Source organism: Nerophis lumbriciformis, linkage group LG15, assembly GCF_033978685.3.
Source record: "Nerophis lumbriciformis linkage group LG15, RoL_Nlum_v2.1, whole genome shotgun sequence".
Lineage (NCBI taxonomy): Eukaryota > Metazoa > Chordata > Actinopteri > Syngnathiformes > Syngnathidae > Nerophis > Nerophis lumbriciformis.
In genome coordinates this window covers 33,517,866-33,535,234 of record NC_084562.2, presented here as the reverse complement: position 1 = coordinate 33,535,234, position 17,369 = coordinate 33,517,866, and the positions used below count along the sequence as shown (strand labels likewise).

General features: G+C 40.7%; 1 protein-coding gene across 1 annotated transcript in view; it reads left to right on the top strand.

The window, feature by feature from the left end:
* The window catches only part of iqgap1 (IQ motif containing GTPase activating protein 1), a 178,076-nt gene that overhangs the window by 111,001 nt on the left and 49,706 nt on the right, over positions 1-17,369 (top strand). The window contains exons 16-23 of the mRNA XM_061975071.1: positions 747-837; positions 2,811-2,978; positions 8,474-8,616; positions 8,691-8,861; positions 12,418-12,501; positions 12,571-12,642; positions 16,797-16,866; positions 16,963-17,327. Of these exons, the coding sequence (XP_061831055.1) occupies positions 747-837; positions 2,811-2,978; positions 8,474-8,616; positions 8,691-8,861; positions 12,418-12,501; positions 12,571-12,642; positions 16,797-16,866; positions 16,963-17,327 (1,164 nt within the window). The remainder of the gene's footprint in view (positions 1-746; positions 838-2,810; positions 2,979-8,473; positions 8,617-8,690; positions 8,862-12,417; positions 12,502-12,570; positions 12,643-16,796; positions 16,867-16,962; positions 17,328-17,369) is intronic.

The following is a 17,369-nucleotide window of genomic DNA, read 5'->3' as shown; positions in this document are numbered from 1 at the left end:
GATGTTAATAGGTGCCTGCCCCCTCCGCCTTAAGATCAGGTATCAGTCTGACTCACCCGCCCCTTCCTCACACACACCTTCCCTCTTCTGCCCTGCAGCCTAACAAGAAGGGGCAGGACTCAGAGGGAGGGAGAGGGCTGAAACCAAATGAGGTGGCTGTTAGTGCAGATGTGCCCCATATAGAGAAGGAGTCCGCCATCTGGATGCAGTAAAGGGCTACTACAATAAACTGCTGCAATATACAAATCAAATTGCTTACTTTCATCAGTACATTCAATACTTAGGTATCCTTTGCATAATGCATATTTTTGCAGCGTTTGAGTATAGAGCAATAAATGGTTTCAAGTTCTACCCACAGTCAAACATACTTTTTTTTTTTAAACAATGACAACACTCACCTAGCACTTCATTAAGTACACTTTGATCATGGGTGTTTAAACTTTTTTCAACAAGGCATGCAAATGTACTTATTTACATTTTGTGCATCAAATATGCTAAAGCCTATCCAATGTAAGTGAAACAAAAGCTAAACTATCTGGACAAAACATACTCATTTTGTGCTTGTGTTAGGCCTCACTTTGGACACCACTGACTTACTAAGTCTAAGGTCAATTTGTAGCATTATAAATGGTAGACAATCAGCTACGGTACTTGTATACCTAATGTTATGGCCTGTTGTTGTAGCTCCTAATGTGTGCGTGTTTGTGTGTGTGCACTCTTGACCATACTTTCCAATGTCCATCCAGGAGACACAAGATCCTTCTGCTGTGCTTTGGCTTGATGAGATCCAGGATGCTATTCTGAAGGCTAACCAGGACACAAAAGACGCCTTGCTATGTAGGAACACACTCTTTTGTTCATTAAATTTTTTCTCCGAATATCCCTTTCAATCAATCAATCAATCTTTATTTATATAACCCTAAATCACAAGTGTCTCAAAGGGCTGCAGAAGCCACAACGACATCCTCGGTACAAAGCCCACATACGGGCAAGGAAAAACTCACCCCAGTGGGACGTCGATGTGAATGACTATGAGAAACCTTGGAGAGGACCGCATATGTGGGTAACCCCCCCCCCTCTAGGGGAGACCGAAAGCAATGGATGTCGAGTGGGTCTGACATAATATTGTGAGAGTCCAGTCCATAGTGGATCCAACATAATAGTAAGAGTCCAGTCCATAGTGGGGCCAGCAGGACACCATCCCGAGCGGAGACGGGTCAGCAGCGTAGAGATGTTCCCAGCTGATGCACAGGCGAGCGGTCCACCCCGGGTCCCGACTCTGGACAGCCAGCACTTCATCCATGGCCACCGGACCTGTGCCCCCCCCCCCCCCCCTCAAGGAAAAGGGGAGCAGAGGAGAAAAGAAAAGAAACGGCAGATCAACTGGTCTAACAGGGGGGCTATTTAAAGGCTAGAGTATACAAATGAGTTTTAAGATGGGACTTAAATGCTTCTACTGAGGTAGCATCTCTAATTGTTACCGGGAGGGCATTCCATAGTACTGGAGCCCCAATAGAAAACGCTCTATAGCCCGCAGACTTTTTTTGGGCTCTGGGAATCACTAATAAGCCGGAGTTCTTTGAACGCAGATTTCTTGCCGGGACATCATATGGTACAATGCAATCGACAAGATAGGACGGAGCTAGACCGTGTAGTATTTTATACGTAAGTAGTAAAACCTTAAAGTCACATCTTAAGTGCACAGGAAGCCAGTGCAGGTGAGCCAGTATAGGCGTAATATGATCAAACTTTCTTGTTCTTGTCAAAAGTCTAGCAGCCGCATTTTGTACCAACTGTAATTTTTTAATGCTAGACATAGGGAGACCCGAAAATAATACGTTACAGTAGTCGAGACGAGACGTAACGAACGCATGAATAATGATCTCAGCGTCGCTAGTGGATAAAATAGAACGAATTTTAGCGATATTACGGAGATGAAAGAAGGCCGTTTTAGTAACACTCTTAATGTGTGATTCAAACGAGAGAGTTGGGTGGAAGATAATACCCAGATTCTTTACTGATTCGCCTTGTGTAATTGTTTGGTTGTCAAATGTTAAGGTGGTATTATTAAATAAATGTCGGTGTTTAGCAGGACCGTTTTCTTGGCGTTGAGTTGCAAGAAGTTAGCGGACATCCATTGTTTAATTTCATTGAGACACGCCTCCAGCTGACTACAATCCGGCGTGTTGGTCAGCTTTAGGGGCATGTAGAGTTGGGTGTCATCAGCATAACAATGAAAGCTAACACCGTATTTGCGTATGATGTCGCCTAGCGGCAGCATGTAAATACTAAAGAGTGCAGGGCCAAGAACCGAACCCTGAGGAACTCCGCACGTTACCTTAACATAGTCCGAGGTCACATTATTATGGGAGACGCATTGCATCCTGTCAGTAAGATAAGAGTTAAACCACGACAAAGCTAAGTCTGACATACCAATACGTGTTTTGATACGCTCTAATAAAATATTATGATCGACGGTATCGAAAGCAGCGCTAAGATCAAGAAGCAGCAACATAGATGACGCATCAGAATCCATCGTTAGCAGTAGATCATTAGTCATTTTTGCGAGGGCTGTCTCCGTAGAGTGATTTGCCCTGAAACCGGATTGAAAAGGTTCACAGAGATTGTTAGACACTAAGTGTTCATTTAGCTGCTGTGCGACAATTTTTTCGAGGATTTTCGAAATAATCCCCTTGAGATGCAGCATCTTGTTTTCAAGGGGGTCCCTAAATGTATCTCACATTCATTTTGAAAATTACCAAATGCACACTGTGTATGTGCATTTTATAATACTGCACTTGTGTCAACAGTCTCTCAGTCCATCCACGCCATAAATGAAGCGGTGGATAGCGGCGATGCAGCTCAGAGCCTCCTCGCTCTGCGTAACCCTGGCACAGGACTGTATGGGGTCACTTCTGAATGTGCGCAGACGTACCAGAATGACTTGGCCAAAGTCAAAGAAGAGAAGAAGAAAGACGGTGAGGACACAATCTCGGGGTGAATGTGGTTAAAAATGTCATAAAAATGTTTTTCAGCTACAGTATAGATTAGATGAGTTTGTGGCTTGTAACCCATAGTCTATGTCTCATTTTGCACACTTCCTTACTTTGAGTGCATTGTACATTGAGAAGTATATAAAAATACAGTGTGTCCGTCCCCAATGTTGCAGTCAAAATGGTGAGTGTAGTACTGGACAAATTTCACTCTTAACAGTTGCCATTTTAGAACGTAGCGGGATGAGGGAGGGAATACCAAACAAAAATTGATGATTGAAGCAGAAAGAACACGTAAGCAGAAACAAGTAAAGCCATAACAAATTCATGTTTATTATTGTATAATCAAGATCACTGCAAAAGTAGATGATGGAGTGAATCCTTTATCCATGTGCGTGTCAACACATTTGGACCGTCTGAAATAAAAATATTAGATATATCGTCTATTCAGCATTTCCATTTTACAATTTTATAATTGCTGAATTACTTAATGGGATTATTAAACAAATTCAATCGATTCATTTTGGTATTTGCTGGCGTTTTTTTATGTAATTTGTGTTTTGCATAGGAAATATATTAATAATGTAGGAGATATATTAATAATATCTCTCACATGGTAAGGCTGTTCAACTGGCGGCCCCGGGGACCAAATCCGGCCGGGCAATGACACCAAAGCGGCCCATAATTTCAGCTCAAAACTTGGGACACAAATAATTTTGTTGCAAATTGTCTAAATAATTTTGTTGCAAATTGTCTAAATCACATGAGTGGTCCTTGTGTATTGAGGAACTTGGACCACTGTAAACTTACTGGCAGATCCTTACATTGACATTTAAACTTTGCAAGCAAACATCGAACACTGCGGTCCAATCTTATGATTTACATAACTGAGGCATTCCTCGAGGCACCCCTTTGAGTCCTCTCCTTTTTTGGGAGTTACCATTTTTTTTAATGTGAACTAAATTGATGTAGCTTATTTACTTCAGATGCAGTCAGTAGTCATTTATTCAACTTATTTAGTTATAGTAATGGTGTTCCTAAAGGTTGCATCTTAGGTCTGTTTCATCATTTAGGTTATTCAACTGGTTCAGTTAAAAAAATTGTGAGAAACTCACATTTTTACATCAGATTCTTAAAAACAGCACTATGGTGAGTACTGTCATAGAGATGATCTTTGACTACCTTTCTTGAAGAAGGTCCTTAAAAACAGCAGAACGCTCCTGTAACAAAATAAATCAACCAAAATTAAATGTCTACTGTAACAGATGCTGGTTCTCTGTAATATACAAAATAGGACTAATAATGAAGGGTCCTTAGTTTTTTGGAAATGTGGCCCTCAAAATAATTCAGTTGAAATTCCTTGTCATATGGTACATATCTATTAAAAAACGTCTCGCAATGTGCATTTTCTTGCATCTGGATTATTACAGATGCAAATAGGTTCTGTTGTCTAGATCGCGCTTCTATATAGCACAGAAAAGATGGTACACAATATAAATTATGTACTACAATTTTGCATTATATGATTCAATGGGTGAGCAGTAAAAGAGTGTCCCATGGGCACACGCAAAACTCTTATTTAAATAGGGTCGTTTGCTTTTTTTATCAAATTATATCAATGATACACACACTTTTATAGTTTGCACACACTATTTACATGTGTTATTTGGGATATTTGTAGATCAGGCCTAGAGTGTACACAGTATACAGGTAAAAGCCAGTAAATTAGAATATTTTGAAAAACTTGATTTATTTCAGTAATTGCATTCAAAAGGTGTAACTTGTACATTATATTTATTCATTGCACACAGACTGATGCATTCAAATGTTTATTTCATTTAATTTTGATGATTTGAAGTGGCAACAAATGAAAATCCAAAATTCCGTGTGTCACAAAATTAGAATATTGTGTAAGGCTAATACAAAAAAGGGATTTTTAGAAATGTTGGTCAACTGAAAAGTATGAAAATGAAAAATATGAGCATGTACAATACTCAATACTTGGTTGGAGCTCCTTTTGCCTCAATTACTGCGTTAATGCGGCGTGGCATGGAGTCGATGAGTTTCTGGCACTGCTCAGGTGTTATGAGAGCCCAGGTTGCTCTGATAGTGGCCTTCAACTCTTCTGCGTTTTTGGGTCTGGCATTCTGCATCTTCCTTTTCACAATACCCCACAGATTTTCTATGGGGCTAAGGTCAGGGGAGTTGGCGGGCCAATTTAGAACAGAAATACCATGGTCCGTAAACCAGGCACGGGTAGATTTTGCGCTGTGTGCAGGCGCCAAGTCCTGTTGGAACTTGAAATCTCCATCTCCATAGAGCAGGTCAGCAGCAGGAAGCATGAAGTGCTCTAAAACTTGCTGGTAGACGGCTGCGTTGACCCTGGATCTCAGGAAACAGAGTGGACCGACACCAGCAGATGACATGGCACCCCAAACCATCACCCAACCATGCAAATTTTGCATTTCCTTTGGAAATCGAGGTCCCAGAGTCTGGAGGAAGACAGGAGAGGCACAGGATCCACGTTGCCTGAAGTCTAGTGTAAAGTTTCCACCATCAGTGATGGTTTGGGGTGCCATGTCATCTGCTGGTGTCGGTCCACTCTGTTTCCTGAGATCCAGGGTCAACGCAGCCGTCTACCAGCAAGTTTTAGAGCACTTCATGCTTCCTGCTGCTGACCTGCTCTATGGAGATGGAGATTTCAAGTTCCAACAGGACTTGGCGCCTGCACACAGCGCAAAATCTACCCGTGCCTGGTTTACGGACCATGGTATTTCTGTTCTAAATTGGCCCGCCAACTCCCCTGACCTTAGCCCCATAGAAAATCTGTGGGGTATTGTGAAAAGGAAGATGCAGAATGCCAGACCCAAAAATGCAGAAGAGTTGAAGGCCACTATCAGAGCAACCTGGGCTCTCATAACACCTGAGCAGTGCCAGAAACTCATCGACTCCATGCCACGCCGCATTAACGCAGTAATTGAGGCAAAAGGAGCTCCAACCAAGTATTGAGTATTGTACATGCTCATATTTTTCATTTTCATACTTTTCAGTTGGCCAACATTTCTAAAAATCCCTTTTTTGTATTAGCCTTAAGTAATATTCTAATTTTGTGACACACGGAATTTTGGATTTTCATTTGTTGCCACTTCAAATCATCAAAATTAAATGAAATAAACATTTGAATGCATCAGTCTGTGTGCAATGAATAAATATAATGTACAAGTTACACCTTTTGAATGCAATTACTGAAATAAATCAAGTTTTTCAAAATATTCTAATTTACTGGCTTTTACCTGTACTTACTGAAGTGTATTGGAAGTATTCGATTTGAGACACAATGCCATTCTTCAGTCTGAATACTTTAAAAGGTGGTACCAGGTAGTAGCTGATGTGTTGGGTTGACAAGTCCTGATTTACACCTACAGTGACTCTGCGTTTAATGTCCCACAGAATCTTCAAACCTATTTAAGTCGACCCCGTTTAAATTCAACCAACTGATCAATACCCGCTCCACTGTGCTCGTCTTACTACTAGCAAGTGCCCGTTTAAGCCGACGTCAACATTAATGGTCAACCACTTTTGCTGACATTGAGATCGAGACCAAAATGGTAAATGTGCGTAGTTCATCATGTTCTCATCATCGTTATTGCAAAAGCAGAATTACCAAAATTGTCAAAATAAATAAAAACAAAAAAGATGTGAAACTGCAATCTTCAAAGCTTTGAAGATTGCACCGCATGCAGCCATTTAAAGTTTGAAAATTGAAGGAAAATTATGTAACCAAACTGCTTTAGGTTGAAAAATCCTGTAGTATCAAATCAAATCAAATCAAATCAACTTTATTTATAGAGCACATTTAAAATTTACCACAGGGGTAGCCAAAGTGCTGTACAATGAGCAGGTTAAAAGATAAAACGAGTACCGAGCAAACACAACACAACACAAACAGAACACGATAAAAAATAAATAATTAAAATAGAATTAATAAAAACATAAAAACATAAAAACAGGATCACAGCAGGTGTATTATGGGGCGCCATTGCAGGATGGATATCACTCAGTGTTAAAAGCCATGGAATAAAAGTATGTTTTTAAGAGAGATTTAAAAACAGGAAGAGAGGAGGCTTGTCTAACACTCAGGGGTAGGTCGTTCCAGAGCTTGGGAGCAGCAACGGCGAAAGCTCTGTCACCTCTAAGCTTCAGCCTTGTGTCAGGGACCGTCAACAGCAGCTGATCGGCTGATCTTAAGGATCGGGTGGGGCAGTAAGGCTGAAGGAGGTCGGAGAGATAGGTTGGCGCGAGGTTGTTTAGACATTTAAAAACAAATAAAAGGAGTTTAAAATGTATTCGGTAACGCACAGGGAGCCAGTGAAGGGACGCTAAAATAGGGGTGATGTGCTCACGTCTGCGGGTCTGTGTTAGCAGACGAGCAGCAGAGTTCTGCACGAGCTGCAGGCGGGCGAGGGAGGCCTGGCTAATGCCAACATACAGGGCATTACAATAATCAAGACGAGTCGAGATAAAAGCGTGGATTAATTTCTCAAGATCATGTCTTGATAGAAGCGGTTTCACTTTCGCTATTTGGCGTAATTGATAAAAGCTTTTTTGAACGACGCTGCTGATTTGTTTTTCGAATTTAAAATCTGAGTCAAACTTTACCCCCAGGTTTGTGACACAGTCGCTGAGATACGGGGTCAGAGTGCCGAGGTCAACGTTGGGGGAGGGAGAGCGACTTGGACCGAACAACATAACTTCTGTTTTATCTTCATTTAGGCTCAGGAAGTTAGCTGAAAGCCAGACTTTGATGTCGTGCAGGCAGTCAATAAGACGTTGAACCGTGTTATTTTGTGCCATGGGAAAATAAATCTGGCAATCATCGGCATAAAAATGAAATGCAATACTGTACTTCCTAAAAATAGAACCAAGGGGGAGAAGGTAAAGCGCAAATAAAATTGGGGCAAGGATTGAGCCCTGGGGGACCCCATGTGGTAAAGGAGCTGTGGACGACATAAAACTGTCTACTTTTACACAAAAACTCCTGTCGGTTAGGTACGACCGGAACCAGTTGAGGGCGGCGCCCTTAATGCCCACACAGTTCTCAAGACGAGTGATTAAGGTGGCGTGGTCGACGGTGTCGAAACGCAGCAGACAGATCTAAAAGCACCAGGACAACATATATATTTATCGCTCATTCTCACACGTTTCTAGCCAAATTAAGTACAAAAGTAAATGTGCAAGTAAGGGCTATTTTTGCTTATGTTGTCAAACAACTTGTGTTGATGGGAGTCGGCCAATCTGAGGGATGTTGAGTAAAACCAGTTCCACTCTGGACATAAGAGAGTGTGTCTGGAAATGTTGACCTATTCATCCAAAAGAACATTTGTGTGATCAGACACTGAGGTTCTGGCCAGGGCCTGATGTACTGTACTAACTGAATTTTTTCACATTTTCATTTTGCTCTCTGTTGATGTTATGTTCAGGTGATAACGGGAGTGATTGGGTACAACACTGGGTGAAGGGTGGACACAACTACTTTTACAACATGAATACAAAGGAGGGTACCTGGGAGGAACCAGTGGGCTTCCTACAAAACAACACTCAGCTCAACAAGGAAGACATTCAGGTATCTTCCTCTAACTGTGCAGCTCCGCATAATACCAGCTGTCTAATACTCACTTTTTTCCTGATCCGCCTCAGTCTGTTGTTTCGAGGGTGACGACAACTTACAATCGAGAGCAGCTATGGCTGGCGAATGAGAGTCTCATCACCAAGCTGCAAGCCCGTTGCCGTGGCTACCTGGCGAGGAAAGCCCTGAAAGAGAGGATGCATTTCCTAAAATCTCAAGAGCCAGCTGTTACACGCATACAGGTAAGAAGGACGGGATCATGTAAGGCTCTCACAGATTGCTCAAAATACAACATCAGAGCACAAAATGCTCTATACTGCACTTTTTAATCCTTGATTTAAGGCCGTAGTTGCAGTAGGCTATCTGCCACAATTCCCCCTACCTCTCCCGGCCCTCCGGTGGCTTGCGCTTACACTGAGCAACCCAACCAGGGCCCGTTTGCTTGTCCTCATGGCCGAAACTACCATTGAGGACACCGAGGTCATGCCCTCTGTATTTGTTTTAAGTGACAAAAAGAAGATAACTGACTGCAAATGTACTTTGGGTTGGACATCGTCTGCGCTGTACTGTAGAGTGCCTGTACATCACCATGCGGTGGATCATCCTGTCACAATATACCATCTATGGTCGTGCACAGCCGGCTACAACTACAGCTACATAACACAAAGAAGTACACTTTTACAAACCCCGTTTCTATATGAGTTGGGAAATTGTGTTAGATGTAAATATAAACGGAATACAATGATTTGCATATCCTTTTCAACCCATATTCAATTGAATACACTACAAAGACAAGATATTTGATGTTCAAACTCATAAACTTTTTTTTTTTTTTTGCAAATAATAATTAACTTAGAATTTCATGGCTGCAACACGTGCCAAAGTAGTTGGGAAAGGGCATGTTCACCACTGTGTTACATCACCTTTTCTTTTAACAACACTCTATAAACGTTTGGGATCTGAGGAAACTAATTGTTGAAGCTTTGAAAGTGGAATTCTTTCCCATTCTTGTTTTATGGAGAGCTTCAGTCGTTCAACAGTCCGGGGCCTCCGCTGTCGTATTTTACGCTTCATAATGCGCCATACATTTTCGAAGGGAGACAGGTCTGGACTGCAGGCGGGCCAGGAAAGTACACGCACTCTTTTTTTATGAAGCCACGCTGTTGTAACACGTGCTGAATGTGGCTTGGCATTGTTTTGCTGAAATAAGCAGGGGCGTCCATGAAAAAGACGGAGCTTAGATGGCAGCATATGTTGTTCCAAAACCTGTATGTACCTTTCAGCATTAATGGTGCCTTCACAGATGTGTAAGTTACCCATGTCTTGGGCACTAATCACCCCCATACCATCACAGATGCTGGCTTTTGAACTTTGCGTCGATAACAGTCTGGATGGTTCGCTTCCCCTTTGGTCCGGATGACACGATGTCGAATATTTCCAAAAACAATTTGAAATGTGGACTCGTCAGACCACAGAACACTTTTCCACTTTGCATGAGTCCATCTTAGATGATCTCGGGCCCAGAGAAGCCGGCGGCGTTTCTGGATGTTGTTGATAAATGGCTTTCGCTTTGCATAGTAGAGCTTTAACTTGCACTTACAGATGTAGCGACAAACTGTATTTAGTGACAGTGGTTTTCTGAAGTGTTCCTGAGCCCATGTGGTGATATCCTTTAGAGATAGATGTCGGTTTTTGATACAGTGCCGTCTGAGGGATCGAAGGTCACGGTCATTCAATGTTGGTTTCCGGCCATGCTGTTTACGTGGAGTGATTTCTCCAGATTCTCTGAACCTTTTGATGATATTATGGACTGTAGATGTTGAAATCCCTAAATGTCTTGCAATTGCACTTTGAGAAACATTGTTCTTAAACTGTTTGACTATTTGCTCATGCAGTTGTGGACAAAGGGGTGTACCTCGCCCCATCCTTTCTTGTGAAAGACTGAGCATTTTTTGGGAAGCTGTTTTTATACCCAATCATGGCACCCACCTGTTCCCAATTAGCCTGCACACCTGTGGGATGTTCCAAATAAGTGTTTGATGAGCATTCCTCAACTTTATCAGTATTTATTGCCACCTTTCCCAACTTCTTTGTCACATGTTGCTGGCATCAAATTCTAAAGTTAATGATTATTTGCAAAAAAAAAATGTTTATCAGTTTGAACATCAAATATGTTGTCTTTGTAGCATATTCAACTGAATATGGGTTGAAAATGATTTGCAAATCATTGTATTCCGTTTATATTTACATCTAACACAATTTCCCAACTCATATGGAAACGGGGTTTGTACTATAATCATCAGATCCGAAATGTTTTGGTTTCACTTGAATGTAATTCATGTGAAACGCTGAGATCGATGCTCCTCTTGTACCAGCAATTTCTGACCTCTGTATTTGTCAAATTCTAGTTACGGCCCTGATTGTCCCATTACTTTACTGCGATTTCCCTGATTTTGTGGATTTTTGTTTCTTATTTCGAGTGATTCGGATTATTTCTACTGTGAAAGGTGCCGGCTGTTATTAATTACCTGCGAGATATTTTGATGGCATGTCTTTAATATGCACACAAATGTAGTCGTGCATGAGCTAGCATGCTTTGGGTTTAAATTTTGAATTATTTAGAGTCTTTAGATTGTATTCATGTTATAAATTGTCAGTTTTCATTGATAAAATGCGAGGAGTGATTGCATTCCTGTCATTCTGATTCAGCTACATACAAATGCAGTTACTTCAAATTAAATTAAATCAAACTTTATTTATATAGCACTTTTCATTTGACAAACACAAAAGTGCTTTACCAAAAAAAAATTAAAAAAAGAAAGAAGAGAAGAAAACAAAAACATACAAATGCACACACACAGCACTATTGATAATAACAACACATGGTTTGGCACTGAAAATTAAAGAAAAACGCCACCTTTGATGGCATCCACACTGGAGAATAACTTAAATTAACGCCATCTAAAAAATAGTATGAAACATACTATAAAATATATGTACAAATAAAATATAAATATTAATAAGTTAATAAAAATGTAACATTGAGAGAATAATAGTTGTAATAAATAAAACAGAATACAACACAAAAGTAAAAAATAATATTAAAATAAAACTGAGGCATGGATCTTATTTTTTTACTGAGGATAATGAACATTATTTGAAAATATGTAAATCTTAAAAACAAATGGGATGGTCTAAAAGTTGTAAGGTTGAAATATTGTTACTAATAACATTACAAATTAATACACTGTAGCACAAACCTGGCACGACGTTTTGTCTTTAAATACGTACAAATAATTGTTTTTAGCCTTTTTTTAAATTAAATTCAAAAATCTAAAAATCATATGATCTTGTTTTTTCACTTGGCAGAGGAATAAACTTCTATTCTATTAAAAGTAGAAACAATAGATTTTACTCCACTGTGTAATATTTCTCATCATGCAAGGATTTAATTTTCATTCTAGTTTCCTACTTCAATCAATAAATTAATGTTTTTTTATATAGACCTTAATCACAGGTGCCTCGAAGGGTTGCACAAACCCTGATGACATCATTCATTCATTCATGACTTGGAACAGCTAGCACGTCCTCCAGACCGTTATCTCTCCAGGGATTATCCGTTACCGTCTACTAATCTGTCTTTGTATGAGAGGGGGGCAAAAAAGAGAGAGAAGCGGCAGGTCAACTGCTTTAAAACAGAGTTTATTTAAAAGCGTATTATGATGAGTTTTAATGTGGGATTTAAATGCTTCTACTGAAAAATTCCACTAAGGTAGATCACTGATCATTTTATTCTAGGCTCATTGGAAAGGCCACAAACAAAGGAAGGATTTCAATGAACGGAAGAAGTACCTGGAGGACCATAGTGACGATGCTGTAAAGGTAAAAACATAATTCCAACACAATCAGAAGCAAATATTAAGCAAAAAGATTTACTTTTGTTTCTTTCAGATCCAATCAATGGTTCGGATGCATCAAGCGCGTAAAAAATATAGGGATCGTCTAAAGTACTTCAAAGATCACGTGAGTATACTTTTTATGATTTGTGATTAAAACCCAACAGACATGATATAATATACAAAGTGAGTACATCCTTTACATTTCAGCAGCCATTTTTTAATATTCTGAATTTAACTTAGGGTAATCAGTGTACAGCTTGGGAAGCAGTATAGTCACGATCATGATGTATTTGTTTTGGACACACTTACCAAGTTACATTAATGATAAATATATCAATAAATACTGTTTTTGTCAAAAACAGTTTTTTTTAATAACACCTGTTGTAGAGTGAGGTTGATACAGCAAGCAGGACTTGGTTGAGTTTGAATTCACACAGGTTTGTTATATATACTGTATGTATGTATGTATATATATATATATATATATATATATATATATATATATATATGTATGTGTGGGGAAAAAAATCACAAGACTATTTCATCTCTACAGGCCTGTTTCATGAGGGGGGTACCCTCAATCGTCAGGAGATTTTAATGGGAGCATTCGCATACCATGGTTTATATAGGGCACAGAGTGGGTGGGTACAGGCTGGCCTAGGGGCGTGGTGATTGGCTCATGTGTTACCTAGGAGATGTTTCCGTCTATGGCGGCATGTTGTTACAATTTCACTGCGCTTGTTGAGGGATGACAGGTCTGGACGGTAGATGATAAACAGTTTCTCTTTCAAGCATAGGTTGCATCTTTTATTACCACTATTGTAAGGTGTGCTGGATGCAAGAATTTGCCATGTTATTGAATATTCAACATTATTGTCTTTGAGGTCCCAAATGTGTTTGCTGAGTTCTGTGGTATTTCGCAGGTTTTTGTTCCTGAAAGAAGCCTTGTGGTTGTTCCATCTGGTTTTGAATTCACCCTCGGTTAATCCTACATATGTGTCGGATGTGTTAATGTCCTTGCGTATTACCTTAGATTGGTAGACAACTGATGTTTGTAAGCACCCCCCGTTGAGAGGGCAATCAGGTTTCTTTCGACAATTACATCCTTTGTTGGTTTTGGAGTCGCTCTGTCTGAGGGCCGACGGCTCATTTGCAATTGTTTTGTTGTGGTTTGAAATGATTTGTCGTATATTGTTCATGCAGCTGTAGCTCAATTTAATGTTGTTCTTGTTGAATACTTTTCTTAGGATGTTGTCTTTGGGAAAGTGTTTGTCAATCAGATTGAGGAATTTGTGTCCAATGTTCGTTGAGACGTTTTTGCTGTATGGGGGGTTGTACCAGATGATGTCGTTCCGTTTTCTGTTCTTTTTTGGCTGGTTTCCTGGCGTGGGTTCATAGGTGAGGGTGAAATTGTATCCGCTTTCATCAAGGGCTTTTTGGTACGGGGGGGTTGCTTGGTCAAATTCAGCTTTGCTAGATGACAGCATCGATAGCCTTTTATTGATTCCGGTAGGTATTCTTTTCGTGGTGGTGGGTGGGTGGTTGCTGTCATGGTGCACGTATTGGAGTGTTGTGTTGGGTTTCGTGAATGGTTGGTAGCTGTTATTTCTCAGGTTGAAAGTGACGTCAAGGAAGTTGACGGTTTGCTTGTTGGCTTCAATCGTGATCCGTAGGCCGTTCTCTTTGAAAATTTGGCATATGCGCTTCTTGGTATTCTCGCTGCTCCTTGGCGAGGCGCGACACACTGCCAGTCCGTCATCACGGTAAATACCAAGGTTCAGATTGAGGCTAGCGAGCTGGGAGAGGAGGAAACTCCCAACGAGTTCACACGTTTCTGCTCCGTCAAAACTTCCCATAGTGACGTCAAATGTTGCATTGTTCTTTTTTTGCCATGGTGTACTGTTGTGGATGAGAATGGAGTTTTTTGTGTATATATATATATATATATATATATATATATATATATATATATATATATATATATACATATATGTAAACTGCCCAAGATCATTTTCATTGCATTGCATTTCAGCAGTTTAATGGCAGTTAACGCATTTACGCTCATCAAAGCTCTGAAAATTATGCTCATGGTTTTCTGGCGCTTTATGGTGGTTCAGGGGTGCAATACACCAAAACAATATTTTCATGTTCTTCATTTGGCAAGAATATCTTAATTTGGTTTTCATAGAAGAGGCATAGTAATATGCCATGATTACAGTCTACAGTCTGTTAATAACTTTGCAGGTATATTGGGAGTCAATGAGAAAGAGAAAGCATATACACTTTATGTTTACATCCTATTCTAACAATGTTGCAATCAAAAACACAAAGCAAATTTAATTTTAAAAATGTATTGGAAAAACTCTGGTGAAATTTCAGACTGCTAACCTTCACACTGAACAATCATATCACATAAGGTACACATGTAATACCGGCTTAAGGCCCTAGGGATGCACAACACATATAATGCCTGTTAAGGCTCTAGGAGTGCACAAGGGTTAATAACTAAATGTCGATCAATTATTAAATGTTTTGCTTGATCTTGTTGGATTTGGCATACCTTATTAATTAGCAAATTACTATCCTGATCTGTCATTATTGAAGTTTTGTTGTCGATTTTTGATGGCTTTATTCCATCAAGCTGCATCATTCTTAACCAGAGATGTCCGATATTATCGGTCGATAAATGCTTTAAAATGTAATATCAGAAATTATCGGTATCGGTTTCAAAAAGTACAATTTATGACTTTTTAAAACGTCGCTGTGTACACGGACATAGGGAGAAGTACAGAGCGCCAATAAACCTTAAAGGCACTGCCTTTGCGTGCCGGCCCAGTCACATAATATCTACGGCTTTTCACACGCACAAGTGACTGCAAGCATACTTGGTCAACAGCCATACAGGTCACACTTGAGGCTGGCCGTATAAACAACTTTAACACTGTTAAAAATATGCGCCACACTGTGAACCCACACCAAACAAGAATGACAAACACATTTCGGGAGAACATCCGCACCGTAACACAACATAACACAACAGAACAAATACCCAGAACCCCTTGCAGCTACAATATACACCCTGTTACGGCGCACGCGCAGTCTGTTTCTCCCTCATCTGCGGGAGCACCGAGAGGCTCTGCTGTGAGCTCGACAGGACACGCCCCCGCGCTTGCCGCACAGACCTCGCCCACGCGTCGCCGCAGCCGAAGACAATCTGCTATCCGCGCACCTGGGTCTAATCAGACAAGCAGCATAAGGAGCAGTGGACCCAAGGATCCTTGCGGGAACTTAGTTTCTCAATGGTGTACCTACCCTCCGTCGCCCTGAAAGTGAGCTGTGCGTCTCACTTCTCCCTGGTTCTCCCTCTGGACTCTGACTGCCTCCCTCGTTCCTCGACTACTCGCTCGCCGCGGACTCTGACGCCTCTCTCTGCCCCACGGACCTCACGCGAATCTCGAATCCCTTCTGCGTTGCCCTCTTTGGTTTTGTCTGCTTCCTCATTCAACATTTACGGTAACACTCAATAGCTAATCTACACACATAGTCACACACACACGCTCTTGGATTTTGTCACACACCATCCTATAGTTTATTAGTATTGTTTATTATTATTATATATATATTTTAATTATATATATAATAAATCATTGAACATTGATGTCCCCTGGTGTCTGTTGCCGTCATCTCCCTTAGTCAAACGCAACACCCCCCAACCCCGCCCACTTCAACCTCCTCATGTCCCAAATTCCAAACTGCTGTTTTGAGGCATGTTAAAAAAAAATAATGCACTTTGTGACTTCAATAATAAATATGGCAGTGCCATGTTGGCATTTTTTTCCATAACTTGAGTTGATTTATTTTGGAAAAACGTGTTACATTGTATAATGCATCCAGCGGGGCATCACAACCAAATTAGGCATAATAATGTGTTAATTCCACGACTGTATATATCGGTATCGGTTGATATCGGTATCGGTAATTAAGAGTTGGACAATATCGGAATATCGGATATCGGCAAAAAAGCCATTATCGGACATCCCTATTCTTAACCTTTTTGTAGTTCACCAGTACAAAGTGTGACGGTTGTCCGAACTTTTGCGAGACACTGTGTTTACGGTTTCCCCAGACACATCCGCTGACTTTTACTCAATATTCTTTTGCGTTCGATGGAGGAGCGTTGTACTCATTTAGCATCCTTTACCCTTGTGACTTTCATATTGTTTTTTTGTGCGTGACATGGACAATTGGTCCGCCTAGTGACAGATGCTCTCACTGCAGATGAAAGATGTGGTGAAGATTCAGGCTTTCATCAGAGCTAACAAGGCCAGGGACGACTACAAGACTCTGAGTAAGATGGAGACAGACCTTTTACCTCATCAGACCTTTAACTTTATGTTTTAGTACCCTTTTGATGTTTCATTGTCTCCTAAACATCTTCACATAGTCAGTGCTGACAATCCTCCGATGGCTGTCGTGAGGAAGTTTGTACACCTGCTGGATCATAGTGACCAGGACTTTCAGGAAGAGCTGGATTTGATGCGACTCCGCGAGGAGGTGGTCACTAACATCCGCTCCAATCAGCAACTGGAGAATGACCTAAACTTGATGGACATCAAGATCGGTCTGCTGGTGAAGAACAAGATCACCTTGCAGGAGGTAGTGTCCCACAGCAAGAAGCTGACCAAGAAGAACAAGGGTCAGCTGTCCAACATGATGATGATGAACAAACACAGAGGTGGCCTGAAGGCCCTCAGCAAGGAGAAGAGAGTCAAACTGGAAGCTTACCAGCACCTCTTCTACCTATTACAGGTGTTGTTTTTGTACTGTGGTGTGGATTTTAGAAGGACCACT